The sequence below is a fragment of the Priapulus caudatus genome, unplaced genomic scaffold (assembly GCF_000485595.1).
Source record: "Priapulus caudatus unplaced genomic scaffold, Priapulus_caudatus-5.0.1 Scaffold877, whole genome shotgun sequence".
NCBI lineage: Eukaryota > Metazoa > Priapulida > Priapulimorpha > Priapulimorphida > Priapulidae > Priapulus > Priapulus caudatus.
Window position 1 is genome coordinate 25,081 of NW_014577938.1, and position 15,461 is coordinate 40,541.

Here is a 15,461-nt window from a genome sequence, read left to right on the forward strand (position 1 = left end):
TATTGAAGGACCATGAAATGTGCTTTCCACTGACGTGAGAAGAGTAAGTGTCTGATAACCTTTTGACTAGTGTTGTCAATCGGTTGTAATTTCGTAATCGATCATCGGTTGGACCCAAGTAACCGATGATCGGTCACAATCGGTTACTCGGGGTGTTGAATGCCTGCGTGTGCGTAACGTTGTGTGCATACATTATATGTGCTTGTTTAGCCAGCGTATAAAATCCCTAGTGTGTCCTAGGCTTTAGCCCCTCAACAGGAAGTAACTACGGTGAATGTCGGGTGATTCCCGAACTAAAATAGTAATGATATCTCTGATTCTCATCACTTTTCCAAGTTTTCTTGTTCAAGTTTTACATTTATTTCGATTTTTGTTGTTGATGAAATTGGTTATGGATTTTGATAACCAAGCGCTTGGTTCGAGCCACTGTTCAACCGATGATCGAGTATAATCGATGATCGTGACATCACTAAGCGCTTGGTTCGAGCCACTGTTCAACCGATGATCGAGTATAATCGATGATCGTGACATCACAACTTTTGACCCTCAAGAGGAGGGTTAAACATGGATTCCTGAACTGCCTCAATGATGTCACAGTGTTCTCATATTCATGGCACATCCATAATCTAGAAAGCCAATAAGCCTGGATAGCCGAACGGTTACAGCACAGCCATCACGGCTGAAAGGTCCTTGGATCGAATCCCATCAGATTTTTTATTATTTACCTGTTTTCTGTATTTTTCTATCTTTATCCATTCAACTATTTTTTTCAAATTAACACAAATATTTACATGGTTTATTTACAACAATTTAATAACAACAAACAATATTTTTTTTTTTAATAGGGTTAGGGTTAGGGTCACAATGCACCATAAAACAGGAGTTTCAGGCACGCGATTTGTATCAACCAATGGGATTTGGGAGGTATGCAGAATGCAGGGTTGCTGTTCAAAATGATGTGTATCTGCGTATCTGCATATCTGCGCCTAACAAAGGTGTCACTATGCACGACTTAAATGTTACGTTTATAACCGTAGCAACAGACCTCAGATGAGCCCAGACGCTCTGCGGCTCTTGTTTTACCTCGTAGTGAAGTGCTCTTATTTAAATGTGGGTTTTTTCCAATGCCAACTGAGAATTATGTGAAATTCGATTGCAACGGTTGAACATTGTTCCTCATTTCTGTTATCAAATTGTATATTTTAAATCTAATATATTAATCTGATACAGTATAGAGATTTGTTTATTTTACTACAACTAATCATAAATTGAATCTTTTACCTTGTAATGTAAATCGATTGTCATTGTGAACGAAATCATCAGGTTTGAATTTAAAGGATAGTATTTTGAGACAAGTGATGTCTGTGCGACAGTGTGCGTGCATGTATATTTAGTAATTTATTTATTTTTAAGGGGCTATTCACAATTATCAGCATGCATTATAAAAAATCACACATGCATTATAAAAAAATGCAGATATTTCTGATTTGGTATTCGGTATTGCTTTATATTTATTTGCATTTCTTAAAGCATACAACTATTCTCATCTGCACTCCCCAACACAGCATAGGGTGTATGATGCTAATAATTGTAAATGCCCCTAAGTATTATTGTATTAAGGGGCATATATATGTCAGGGTTTCTTCTGAGGGAAAATTAGACAAAGGGGTAATGGCCAGTTTGGGGAAAAAATGCGCATGATGGATTCAAATGCAGGATGTATTGATATACTTATAGGTATATAGATACAGTATATACTTATCAGTAAATACAGGAACATTTTCACAACGGCTATGTTAAATTTGACAATGGCGGTGCGCCACTGTGCCTCTTATGTATAAGAAACCCTGTATATATATATATATATATATATATATAAAGGGAAGAAGAGAGAGCAAGAGAAAGAGATAGAATAGATGTATATACTTTTTTACATAATAAATGTATTGTGCATTGATTGACACAAAATGCATTGTCACATTCACTTGTAAATAGATGCTGAAAGACATGGTTACAACACAGCTGCAGTGGTATCACACTAAATAACTAGACAGAGGGCACTCAAAAAGAGTGCATACCTCCGCGAGCGTGTAACATGTATACATGTGTATAACAGCTGGCTCGCTGCTGCCGACTGGGCGGCCTAAGGCGAGCTGGTGCTGAATCGATCGCGCTGCTGCTGCTGGCTCGCTGCTGGCTACACACACACACGAACATCACACGGGAGGTGTCACATTACCTCCCTGCAACTCCGTTGCGGAGGTAATTACCCGTGCTTTCACACAGGTGATGTGCTGACCAGTTGAGCCATTACATAGCCTGGAGACGGGCTTTGGCATGATTAAAAACGGGCACATATATACACGTACTCGTATTACACAGCTAAACATGTTGAGCTACCATATAAACATTGATTAAATAATATGTACAAGTACTTGCTTTCGTTAAGGAGTAATATCAAGAGCTAATGATACCTCTTAGCTCTAGGTATTATTAGTTCTTGGTAATATGTAGCACAATAAATGTGCTTGTATATAATAAGTACCCGCCTATGACGTTTTTGGCATTACAGATTGTATAGAGTGCGAATTATAGTTAGGATATGCGTATCACGAAAATGTAAATATACTAAGAAGATAATGTCACACACGTAAAGTATGTAAAATATAATGTACGATGTAAACTACTATGATTACTAAATATTGTAAATAATATTGATCAGCATAATAACCTGTGAAACGAAATGCTGACGAGTGGGTAATCGATAAGCTCTGGGTACTTTCAGGACTTTGATCGTGAATTGGATTAGATATGTAATGACATACATATCACAACATCTAAATACATAGTCATGCATAAAATTCCGTACATGTAAATATTCAATTAGATAGCTCATAATACACTGATTTCGACCTCGAATGTAATGAATAAACACCCGGCTTTCCAAACTCTTTTACAGACCAATCTGTCATTACTTAACCACCAACATGCTGCTAGTTGTTACATGTTTTGAACTCTTGGTTGGCTGTACCAGAAATAGGTTTCTACAAAGTAACAGTTCTAATTCAAGTAGAGAATCAATCAATATTACCATAACTGTGAACAACAAACAACGGTAAAAAAATTGAATCGTCAATACGAATTACGGCTCAAAATAGATTCGTGACTGATGTTATTGATTATTGATCTGTTACATGTGCAGAACGCTCACTGCTTATCACCATTACGCAAACGTTAAGGTTGCCAAACTTTGACGTACCTCAACATCTACATACAATCACAAAATAGCACAGTCAAAAATATCACGCTACATCCCGTAGCTTTCATTTGCAATCGATAATAAAAATAAATGCTTGAGGCACTACGCGCAATATCACACGTGTGAGTTCTAAAGTCAGTGAGGGTGATCTCTATGACAGTGAAGGTGAATTATAAGATAGTGAGTGATTTCAATGACAGTGAAGGTCACACAGACGAACGGGAAAGTGGTCAGTCGAAACCTGCGTTCCGTTACTGGTGCCTGGCGGCAAAAAACGATCGGTGACCTAATTTCTGCCGGTGGATCCGAGGCATTTTGTACTGCAGGCTCTGCTGAGCTCGCAAGAGCGAGTCATGTAGGAAGTCGCTCTCTTCCAAGCTCTCCTGAAGGCTAATCTGCGAAAATCACACCGGGATTTCACGACATGGCACGACTCCTCTCGCGATACCTCACACGCGAGGATTGCAACGTCGGCCATTTTGGGGTTTTGCTCTATCCTAATTTGTGTTTTCTGACTTGCTTCCCTGCACTTTCATTCAACGAGTTCAAGGCACTCGTGGACGGTAACAATATGACTCACCACTACTTTTGCATTTTCAGCAGCCTTGTCTTGAGCCATACCTTCTGCTATTCTGCAAGAACAACAGATATGATTAATGCTGTTAAGTTCAGCATAACACTCACTGAGATATCAATACCGCACATAAAGTAGCAAACTAAACATATTTGTACGTGATTACTTCTGTAAAATCCTTGCCATACCTCAGTTTCTTTAAATTCAGTTCATAATCTTGCAGCAGCTCTTCTTTCTTGTCTAGTTTCTCGTGCAGCCGAGAGAGGGCAGCACAGTACAGCTGCAGCAGATTTCTGCGCTCGGCTACGACACTGCTCAGCTGATCGTTGGGGAGGTGAGCGAGGGAACGCAGGGCGGTGGGATTATTAACTCTCAGGTGGCTGCCGACACTCCGAGCCATGCACAGATACTAGAACATACACACAAACATTACACCATGGGGACAGAATTGCTTCCCATTTTTAAAATAATTTTTTACATTTTAATTTCAACATTAACCTCAGAATTAAGTTACATTTCAATTTCGACCAAACATTACTTTAATTACATTACTAACAAAACATAACGTTATCAACATTATTAATAAAACATTACAATATCAATATCATTCACAAATATTACATTATTAAAGGTGCAAAATTTCAGCACAAAGTTCGACTTTTATTTCATGCCCAATTTCACTATATTCTGTATGTTTTGTTGTGTGTTTGCCATCAAACAAGGCATGATTGTTTAGAACAAATTGCTGTCAGATACGTGAGAAATTCCATCTACGAGGTTACATTAAACAATTTTCGGGGGAGGACCCCCTGGACCACCCCCTGCCACAGGCTTCACAACATTGATGCTCGCCCCTTTCTTCATATACTGGATCCCCCCTCCTGGCCTCAGTCTTCCCAACATCGATGCTCGCCCCTTATCTTCAGATGCTGGATCCGCCTCCCCCATGCCACTCACCGAATCCTCGCTGGCATGCAGCTTCTGCAGCGTGACGCTGTGGGCGGATTTCTCCATGACCAGATCCGGCGCTGTCGCCACGACAACGGTCATCGGCAACCCCGCGTTGCCGTGCCGCTGCGCCTCGCGGGCTCCCGTCTCCGCGCCCTGCCCCCCACAGAAGGCGCCACGGGTAGTTGGCCGGTCCGACGCCGCGCCTGAAACAACTGGTCGATGGCAGATCGTGATTGAGAGATGCGACTAACGAGTAACGCTGAGAGTCGTGCACATTCCAGCGGGGCAGGCAGTTGGGTGTGAAGAATGGGGTTAAAATGTCAGCGGTTATGACTTGTGTAATCGGCAATCATTGTGAACGTAGATAATTACGATTTAAGAACTAGTTTCCAAAGTTTATCATAATCATCATCATCATCAACGTTGTCATCATCGTCATAACCTGATCGTGGAAAATCAGGTTAAACCAATTGCTAATTATGTGCGTAGCTCGAATCTATCAAGATGGTGATGAATCAGACTAGCAATAAAAAGTTGTAATTCAACAGAGGGTGAAAAACTGTGCGAGATACAGGTCAATGCAAGAAAAAAACACTTTTGTGTCTCAGATCAATGTTCGTCAGAAGTAGATAATAGGGAAGGAGTGTGACTTCAATAAACAAGGAAAATTCGTTATTTACTAGCTTTAGAATACCTACGATTTACTATGCGTAACTCAACCAATTTGAGCCCAAATCGTACACAGTACATTCGCCTAGCATCGTGCGAAATCGTTTCCTCATATACACCCGCGATCCGGAGATACAGACGTACGATACGATTCTCCATTCTGTTGCCAGCAAAACGAATCCATAACCCACCTAACTTGAAACAATAGGCAGCTACTAACGACTCTTGCGCACTCTTGTACCTCGGCGCCGATGGCGTGTGGCTCACTGGGAGATTGGACATCGACGCAACACTCGGCAGTAATCTTGACCTAATCGACGACTTCGTCGCGGGGGATACAATAACAAGAGCCGCAGAGCGTCTGGGCTCATCTGAGGTCTGTTGCTTACAGTTATAAACGTAACATTTAAGTCGTGCGTGATGACACCTTTGTTAGGCGCAGATATGCAGATACGCAGTTGCGTACACATCATTTCAGCAACCTTCTGCATTCTGGCATACCTCCCAAATCCATTGTGTTGATACAAATCGCGTGCCTGAAACTCCTGTTTTATGGTGCATTGTGAACCCTAACCCTAAACCGCTGTTAAAAAAAAAAAATTGTTGTAAACATTATTGTCATTAATTGGAAAACAATAGCTAATTGCATAAAAATAGAAAAATACAGAAAACAGGTAAATAATAAAAATCAGATGGGATTCGATCCAACGACTTTGAGCCGTGACGCCTGTGCTGTACCCGTTCGGCTATCCAGACTTATTGTGGTTTCTAAGACGTGATGCGCCATGATACGAGGCTCGCCGAGGATTGACACTTTGTCGTCTTCAATCACAGTCTACGCCGCCCCCTTATCTTCTAACTTTTAAGTACAATACCATTTCGCCATGGAATCGCCGATCTCACGAACTAGGCATTCTGCTAGGCTAAACGGTTTCCTACGATAGAGTTTGGCACAAAAACGAAATAAACACGCGTTTAGCGCACTAAGCTACGTACTTTTGTTGGCATTTTGGCATCTCCGTTAATAAGAATAAGCCGCCGCCTTCTTCGTTGATGGGCATGAATGGGGCATCACGACGTGATCGGTTCCTTTCCCCAGCCTGTTTTCTTTCGTAAATAATGAAATGCGCCGGCCGATGCATTTCGAAATCGAACAGGAAAATTTTCTGCATTTTCACTTGCTGTCGAAGTGAACGAGTGCGTCATTCATTGAACAAATTCAATAAAAACACACAATGTTCGGAGGCTAAATCCGAGCTAATGTTTACTATGCCACAGCGCCATCTCTTGGATGTTTTAATAGTAAATATGGAATTTTCAATAAAAATAATGCGTTTTTATATGTATTTACCACGATTTACGTTTAGAAACTATATGTTTATTTTTACTGATTTCTCGTATCTTTCCTTGGAGTTTCATCGTCTTTCAATGCCTTTCGGTAGGTTTTTCTGCGTGATTATATTTTTCGCATGCACTCATTTTGGAAATCCTCCAACATTTTTACTTCTTCTTAGTTAAGTTAGTCCATCTCTTCACTGTTATTTAGGAAGGAAGGTCAAACTGTGCCATTCGTATAATTTTACTCTTGCCTTCTATATATGATTTCCATAATTTTGCTCTTCTGCCCACGATAATATTTCCCTCGTCATGAACCTACATTTTTAAGTTCGGACTCTTATCATATCGTTATAACCTCCTATATCATTAATTAAATCCCCTAGGTATGAATATTTGGTGCATTTTTTTACATAACTTGGTTGCCTATTAAATTCTTTCTATCTTTTCTTTGTTTGTGAATGTTTATAACCATTGTATTTGTTTGTTCATTTTAAATTCGAATCTTTTTGATTCAGCTAATCTGGAGAATGACTGACCAATTATTTGTTACGGTTTTATAATCTCCAATTCCTACAATATCGTCAATATATAATCATTGTCATCTTCTAAAACGACAGACATCCGCTGACCGCTGTGGAGACGTGCCGCCGGGCCTCGAATTTGGCGCACGTCTCCACTGCGGACAGCGCTTCATACTTGAACATCCCGCCGGTCGCAGTGCGCATATCCCGCGGAACTGCGCGTCTACATCCGCGCGCCAGCGTAGGATCAACAGCAAAGCTGTGCCACGCAATCTTGTATCATTGTCTCTCTGGATATGGATGTGCCATGAATTATGACAACACTCACATCATTGAGGCAGTTGAGGAATCCATGTTTAACCCTCCTCTTGAGGGTCAAAAAGTTATCAGACACTTACTCTTCGACTATCAGCGGAAAGCCACATTCATGGTCCTTTCAATAAATGATAAAAATGGTAGCGTCAGCGCTGAAGCAAAAAGTTTTTCACTCTGTCCATTAGCCCATGTCCTCGGAAAATGTCTTGATATCTGACCTTTCCCCCCATTGCCCTTTGGACCTGTGACCTCTGAATAGCAAAGCAGTTGCCGCGAGATGGCGCGTGCAAGTGTCATCAATATTCAAAGATGGCATCACCCTTCGTGCGTGAATAACCTCACTCCATTGAGTTGCTAAAATCCAAGTATATTCAGGCAGGCGAGAATTTTGCTCAGCTGTGAGTTAACACAATCTACATTGCAGGTTGCCAGGCAATAATTATAATTAGAATAGTGCCAGTTCACGCCCCATGCATGCGTAATGGCGCTGCCCCCATGTTTTTGCCTACCCACGCGAGCATTCAGGGTTCATTCAAAGTGTGCTAATACAGGGTGCTACTTAGGGTGCTAATACAGACTGCTTAGAAAGTAATTATGATTTAAGGAGCGTAAACCTTGTTCAACGAACATTTTCGCCTCACATCCACAATAGCAAAAGCAGTTCAGTCCTTTGTTAACAGTCAACAAATCCATGTTTAACCCTCCTCTTGAGGGTCAAAAAGTTATCCGACACTTACTCTTCGCATGTCAGCGGAAAGTACATTTTATGGTCCTTTCAATAAAGCCGTAAAAATGGTAGGTCACCGCTGAAACAAAAAAAGTTTTTCAATCGCTCCGTCACGACCATGTCCTCAAAAATGTCTAAAATCTGCCCTGTGCCACATTGCACCTTTGACCTGTGACCTCCAATTTCGGCAAAGTGATTGCTTTTCTTACCATGATGCTATACACCGACTATCACGCAGCCTAGGTCGAGCCGTTTAGATTTGTGCCGCAAATTCTGATTCCTCCCTATACCTTAGTTAAGGAGGGAATGTTCCCCCTCTTTTACACCTCTTGACTTTGACCTTTGACCCCCAGCTTCGACACTCCCAACTCGTTTTCGGATTACCCTCCCACGTCCCGAATATCGTGACCGTACGTTCAAGCCGTTAGATCTTTGTGCCCAACTGTTGATGACCACGGGCCGACGGTAGCACGCTCATGCGATTCTCCAGCTGCGCATCTTGACTTATGAAATAAGTTAAGTTTAATACTTAAGTTAAGCTATACCTTAAGTTAAGGAGGGAATGTTCCCCCTTCTTTTACACCTCTTGACCTTTGACCTTTGACCCCCAGCTTCGACATCCCAACTCGTTTTCGGATTACCCTCCCCACGTCCCGAATATCGTGACCGTACGTCGAGCCGTTTAGATTTGTGCCCAACTGTTGACGGACGCACGGCCGGACGGACGCACGCTCATGCGATTCTCCAAGCTGCATCTGACTATGAAATAAGTCTGCAAGCTGCATCACTCAGAAATTAAAAATAATACATACTAGGTATGGTAAAGGAAAAAAAAAGGAAAAAAGGGGAAAATAAATTCCCCAGACGGATGTTCTCCCGATTCGGCCACTGCGCCGTTAAGGGTATACCCATGGATTCACACGTACGTGATGTTAATCTATACGTACCGCCATCTATTGCTGAATAGAATTTTTATGAATTTTTAACTTTTTAACTTTTTGTTTCAGCCAGAACCACCTCCCAGACGTGCTGATTCTGAAAATATCTTTAGTTTTCGTCTAGGCTGCGGAGTTCTCTAGTTATGCGAGTACGAACTAATTCGGCTGAACAACTTTATATATATAGAAACCTGCCTGTTGATTTGATTGACTGCAGATGTGTAATCTTCTCTCGCATCTCAGATAGTGCTGCCCTCTGTCGAGCAATAACGTGCTGATGCTCCTCATCATAGCATGTCATGCCACGTGACATCGATTCCATGTTGCTCTACAATGACAAACAATGCTATGTGAAAAACACGCGAAGGTAAAAAAATACCATGCAACGAGGTCGTGTAAATATAGATACAGTATCCCCAGAAGATTCGTACCCTAGCAACGGTACCGAATTTGTGCACTCTCTCCTCTAAAGTTTGCGTCTTCTTCTCCATTATAGCGATATTAGCACTTTTGGCCTTGCTTTCTCTCTTGTGTTTCAGCGCTAACTGCACTTGCTTCCTAAAACAGATATTCAACGCACCAATTAGAATACAACATGTAAGGCGGATTATGATAACCAGTGCGATGGCAGCAAGTATCGATTCCTCCACAAGAAAGGTTCACGTTTTTAAAATAAGTTTCTTCCCAGTTCACATTTACTACCGAATATTAACTAATTTAACTGCAAAGTCAATGATGACATATAATCACTCGATTCTCATACAGAAACAAATATACAGTCTCTCCTCCTTTATCCGGCCACGTCGGGACCAGCACCCATCCGGATATGGGATTTGGCCGGATATGAGAGTTATGCTCAAACACAGCATTTCTATGCAGCTCATTAGGGTTTATGCATGTGATAATGTATTTACTCGTTGCTATGATTATTTGTAACAAACTGTCGTGTTTTATGGTTTATATGAAATGGAAATAAAATGAAATAAAACAGAAATTTTACCACTTCGGTTTATGTTTGTTTCTTTTGTGCTGAGATCTAGGGCTGTAACAATCAATACACTTGCGTATTCGATGCACCGAATATTGTTGTTGGACAATACGTATTCGTTATTCGTGTCGTCATTATTCGAATACTGACGAATACAAATAATATAAATGGAACCTACGTGTACTTGAAAAAATATTTTTTAAACTGCAATTCTACGCCGATTTGCTCGAATTCTGAATGTCGTTTGCAGCTTTCCCCGTGAACGCACCTAGACTGGTACCCGTCCCTTCTCACATGTCGAGAAGGCCGGGACGTGTATCTTACTATCACGTGTAACTCACCCCATATCGAGCGTGTGAGAAGGGACGGATACTAGGGATGCAGCGGTATACCGGTATTGCGATATTATCGCGGTGTAATATTTTAGAATTATCATATCGTAACCAGCTCAATACCGTGGTTTTCTTGTTGACATGTGCTATACACGTCTACAGTGATGTCACGAAAATCTGACAGCTATGCGGCATAATGCCGCGTTTTTCCAGCCATGTGCGCGGCAGCGGCGCCTTTGATTGAAGTACGGGGCTCGATCGATCGCGAGCGCGTTTCGCTAACGTCCGCTAGTAAAAGTTGTTCGTTAACGGATGAAAGTTGTCCAGAGGCATAGCGGACACGAGCGGACAACACACACACGCACGCACGCGCACACACACGCATGCACACATACGGTTGGTACATCGTGCGAGTTTTGAGCGAGTTTGAGCGAGATTTTTAGGTGGAAATGAATGAAAAAACAGAGAACATATACTGCGAGATCGCGGCCGGTTAATAGAGATTCCGGAATAACGGACGGCCGGATAAAGGAGGTCGGACTGTATGTTAGTGTGTTTTAAAAATAAAAGTTCTTATATATAGCTGAAACTTATAGCATATAAAATACAACAATATTAATATATTACACAGTGGTATTTCAGTGTTTTGATTGTATTTTTATTTTTGTTGATAATCGTTTTTTGGTGGCGACGTAATTTTTTGAGTGTGCTTACTTGAGTTCGCTCACCAGGCCTTCGATTTCACGGTTCTGCCGGTTCACTACGTCTACCATCTCCACCGTGCACCGGTTTGATATTGTAGCATCCCTTTGCTGCTGTTCGTAAATTTTCGGTATTGTATCCAGGTCAATGCTCTGTTGTACACACTGGTCACCTATGATTATTATGTAGGTTTAGGTAACTAAATAATAATGAGTCTCTGGTCTCCCCTATCTGTCTATCCTAGTGAGGTAACAATTCCGCATCCAGCTGTTAATTTAATAATAATAATAATAATCTGATCTCCCCTATCTGTCTATCCTAGTGAGGTAACAATTCCGCATCCAGCTGTTAATTTGCTTTAATCTCGTAATTTTGGAAATTTGCGCGGATATTTCTGTCAACAGTAATTACGAGTCAAAGTTAATGTTAAGACTAATGTTAAGACTAATTTTGTTTCTGACAACGTCCCCCTGTCTGATAGCTGGGTACAATTCAGTTATTATTATTAGTATCAGAATATACAATTCAGTACCAACCCCCCTGTATGATAGTTGTCAGTGTAATGTACAGTAAGACACCCTATCTGATAGTTGTGTAACGATGTGCGATAATAGCCGTACCGCTGCTGTCGTGCGACGCGGCGTGCGAGCGATCCATCCACGATGCGCCGCGCTGCACGGACGCCGCGGGCCTGCCCCGCTCCCAGCATCCTCTCGTCGTCGTCGCCGTGGCGACCACCCGCCCTCCATCCAACGTCTCCCGCGCCTCCGTCAACACTGTCCGAAAAAAGACGGGGGGAGGGGGGTACTCGCAAAAACCAAAGCACTACATGAATATTTTTTCAGTATTCTTCTATTCAGTACGTCATTTCTTTTCAGTATTTTTTTTATCAGTATTTAATAGTAATAATAATTAATACCGTATATTACTGAAATACGAACGTGCAGATCTCCTGCACATCCCAGAGATTACACCCAGTGTAGGACAACTATGTGGTACTGTACTGACCACAAAATCTCGACGAGCTTGCATTTAACATGACCCGGCCCACTCTACATGTACAGCCCTCTCCTACATCTCCTTCAAGCGAATAACAACCCCCACCCACCTCTGACCACCCACCTCTCTACCCCATCTCCTTCTAGTGAATAACAACCCCCACCCCTTCCGACTGCCCACCTCTCCCCCAACTCCTCCTAGAAAATAACAACCCCCACGCCACGCCGACCGCCTACCTCCCACGTCTCTCCCATCACCTTCTAGCAATTAACCCCCCCCCCCCCACACCCACACTCACCCATTGCCCACTTGTCCTACATCGCCTTCTACGCAAATTAAACCCACCCCCCCCCGACCTCCCGACCACCCATCTCTCTCCCTCATTGCCTTTCCCTCGTCGCGAGGTCCTTACCCTGCACTTGTCGTCCGACGCCGACGCATCTGCATCGTAGCGAGCGCGTGGCCACACAGCCCGCCTCCGCGTCGGCCCGCCCAGACGTCTGCTTCATCGAGTGTCTCGCGCGCTGCGCATCCCCAGCTCGGCCCTCAGCTCCCGTTGTCACGTCGTGCAGGCCCGCCCGCCACCCGCTCCATCCTGCCTGCTTCACCTCACGTGATAACGGTCCAGTTTCTTCTCCGACATCCCTCCCCTCGCCCTTTAGTGTGAGAGAGAGAGAGAGAAAGTGAGTTGAGTGAGAGGGAGAGGGAGAGGGAGAGGGAGAGGGAGAGGGAGTGAGAGAGTGTGTGTGAGAGAGAGAGAGAGAGCGAGATAGACAGAAGAGAGAGAGAGAGAGAGAGGAGAGAGAGCGAGAGAGCGAGAGAGAGAGAGAAGAGAGAGAGCAAGAGAAAGTGAGTGTGTGTGAGAGAGAGAGCAAGAAGAGAGAGAGAGAGAGAGAGAGTGTGAGAGAGAGAGAAGTGAGGATAGAGAGAGAGAGAAAGAGAGAGTCGTGAAGAGAGAAGAGAGAGAGGCAAGAGAAAGTGAGCTGTGTGTGAGAGAGGAGCAAGAAGAGAAAGAGAGGAGAGAGAGAGTAAGCAAGAGTGAGAGAGGAGTGTATGACAAGCGAGAGTGGAGAATACGAGTAAGGAGAAAGAGACGAAAGCAAGAGAGAGAGAGAGAGTGAAAGAGAGAAGTGAGAGGGAGAGAGTGAGGGAGATAGAGAGTGTGAGAAAAAGTGAGAGAGAGAGAGAGAGAGAGAGAGAGAGAGAGAGAGAGAGAGAGCGAGAGGAGAAAGAGAGAGTGTGAGAGAGAGAGTGACGATAGAGAGAGAGAGAAGAGAGAGAGAAGAGAGAGAGAGAGAGAGAGAGAGAGAAGAGAGAGAGCGGAGAGAGAGAGAGAGAGAGAGAGAGAGAGAGAGAGAGAGAGAGAAGAGAGAGAGCTAAGCAGAAAGTGGAGTGTGTTGTGTGAGAGAGAGAGAGAGAGTAAGCAAGAGTGAGAGAGAGTGTGTGACAGCGAGAGTGAGATAGAGATAGAGAGAGAAAGAGACAGAGAAAGAGAGAGAGAGAGAGAGTGAAGAGAGAGTGAGACGGAGAGAGTAAGTGAGGGAGATAGAGAGTGTGAGAAAGTGAGAGAGAGAGAGAGAGCTGAAAAGAGACGAGTGAGAGGGAGAGCGAAGGAGGGAGATAGAGAGTGTGAGAAAATGAGAGAGAGAGAGAGAGTGACAAGAGAGAGTGAGACGGGAGAGAGTGCGGGAAGATAGAGAGTGTGCAGAAAAGTGAGAGAGAGAGAGAGAGAGAAACAGAGGGCGAGAGAGAGAGAGAAGGAGAAGAAAGAGAGAGAGAGAGAAGAGAGAGAGAGAGAGAGAGAGAGAGAGAGGAGAGAGAGAGGAGAAGAGAGAGAGGAGAGAGACGAGAGCAGAGAGAGAGAGAGCAAGAGAGAGTAGAGAGATGAGGGAGAGAGAGCGAGAGAGAGAGTTGGAGAGAGAGAGAGAGCAGAGAGAGAGAGTAAGCGAGAGAGAGAGAGAAGAGTGCAGGAGAGAAGCGAGAGAGAAGAGAGAGAGAGAGCAGGAGAGTGAGAGAGAGAGAGAGAGAGAAGGAGAAGAGTGAGAGAGACGAGAGAGAGAGAGAGAGAGAGAGAGAGAGCGAGAGAGAGAGAGAGAGAGAGAGAGAGAGAGAGCAGAGAGAGAGAGAGCAGAGAGAGCAGCAGAGACTCCGCATGAGATACAGGCGTTCGAATTCAGCCGACGAGAAAATCGAAGCAGATCGCAAAATCCACAAACAAACTTTTGCGAGAGAGCGTCGACGGGGGAACGACAGCGGCAACCGAACCTCAATCTCGCTCTGATCGGAAGGAGGAGGACCGATCGGTGAGGAAGGCTCACCCTCTCTTAGAACCTGCCGCTCACCTCTAGCTGCACAGGGCAGGGAAGTTCTTTTCCGGTACCAGCGACGCAGCAACCTTCTTCTTCTCCATCGTCAAAGATCGCGCGACTTGCGCGGCCAAGTTATTCTCGGCTTCGTCGCGGAGCCGTGTCGGCCGCGTACAGCCGAAGGCTCCCACGTATTCCTGCCTGCGCATCAGCATTTCCAGCCCCACGACTGCCTCCTCTTCACGCGATTGCTCCATTTTTCTGTGTTGGCATAAAAGCAGTAATATATTTAAAATAACATTATAAATTAAACGTAGAAAGGGGCGTTGTCGCAACGTACATGTTCCCCGTATTCTCACCAAGAATGTGTAAGTATAACGAAAGTTTGGCGCGCTAACGTCAATTAGGGAACCGAGTATTATAGAGCGAGAACGAGAATATATGATCAAGGTTAAGGTAAAGGCTCAGAAATAAAGGTCGTAGTGACGTGGTTTTTGTTAAGCGAGCTAGGTCAACTTAGGGGCCGATTAATAGAGGAAAGGAAAATATGATTAAGGTCAAGTAAAGGTGGAAATAGGTTGGCAGTGCCTGGTTTTGGTAAGCTGCCTCACTCTCCCCAAAGATGTGTAAAGTATACCAAGTTTGGCAGTGCTAGTCAATTAGGGCCCGAGTTAGAGAATGGAAGGGAATACTGATCAACGGGTGCAATGGTAACAGGTCAATAAAGGTCGCAGTGACCATGGTTTTTGGCTAGCCTAGCTGCTGTCACCTTCTCCCAAGATGTTTAAACATTACTAAAGTTATGGTAGCGCTAGTCAATCTAGGGGCGCAGTTAGAGAGGG

At 43.6% G+C, this 15,461-nt stretch overlaps 3 protein-coding genes across 3 annotated transcripts in view; all 3 read right to left on the reverse strand.

The window, feature by feature from the left end:
- Positions 1-2,531: 2,531 nt before the first annotated feature.
- Positions 2,532-6,240, reverse strand: LOC106814149. The gene is made up of 5 exons (XM_014818442.1): positions 6,192-6,240; positions 4,791-4,987; positions 4,022-4,242; positions 3,840-3,891; positions 2,532-3,654 (listed from the first exon to the last, which is right to left on the reverse strand). Exons 1-5 carry the CDS (start codon positions 6,238-6,240, stop codon positions 3,511-3,513), a joined length of 663 nt encoding a protein of 220 aa, XP_014673928.1. The 3' UTR covers positions 2,532-3,510.
- Positions 6,241-9,493: 3,253 nt separating this feature from the next.
- On the reverse strand, positions 9,494-12,615 carry LOC106814150. The gene is made up of 5 exons (XM_014818443.1): positions 12,612-12,615; positions 11,935-12,090; positions 11,327-11,486; positions 9,738-9,850; positions 9,494-9,620 (listed from the first exon to the last, which is right to left on the reverse strand). Exons 1-5 carry the CDS (start codon positions 12,613-12,615, stop codon positions 9,580-9,582), a joined length of 474 nt encoding a protein of 157 aa, XP_014673929.1. The 3' UTR covers positions 9,494-9,579.
- A 2,042-nt stretch (positions 12,616-14,657) lies between these two features.
- Positions 14,658-15,461, reverse strand: part of LOC106814151 (chromosome partition protein Smc-like) — a 4,453-nt gene continuing 3,649 nt past the window's right edge. Inside the window, exon 3 of the mRNA XM_014818444.1 lies at positions 14,658-14,880. Within this exon, the coding sequence (XP_014673930.1) occupies positions 14,658-14,880 (223 nt within the window). The remainder of the gene's footprint in view (positions 14,881-15,461) is intronic.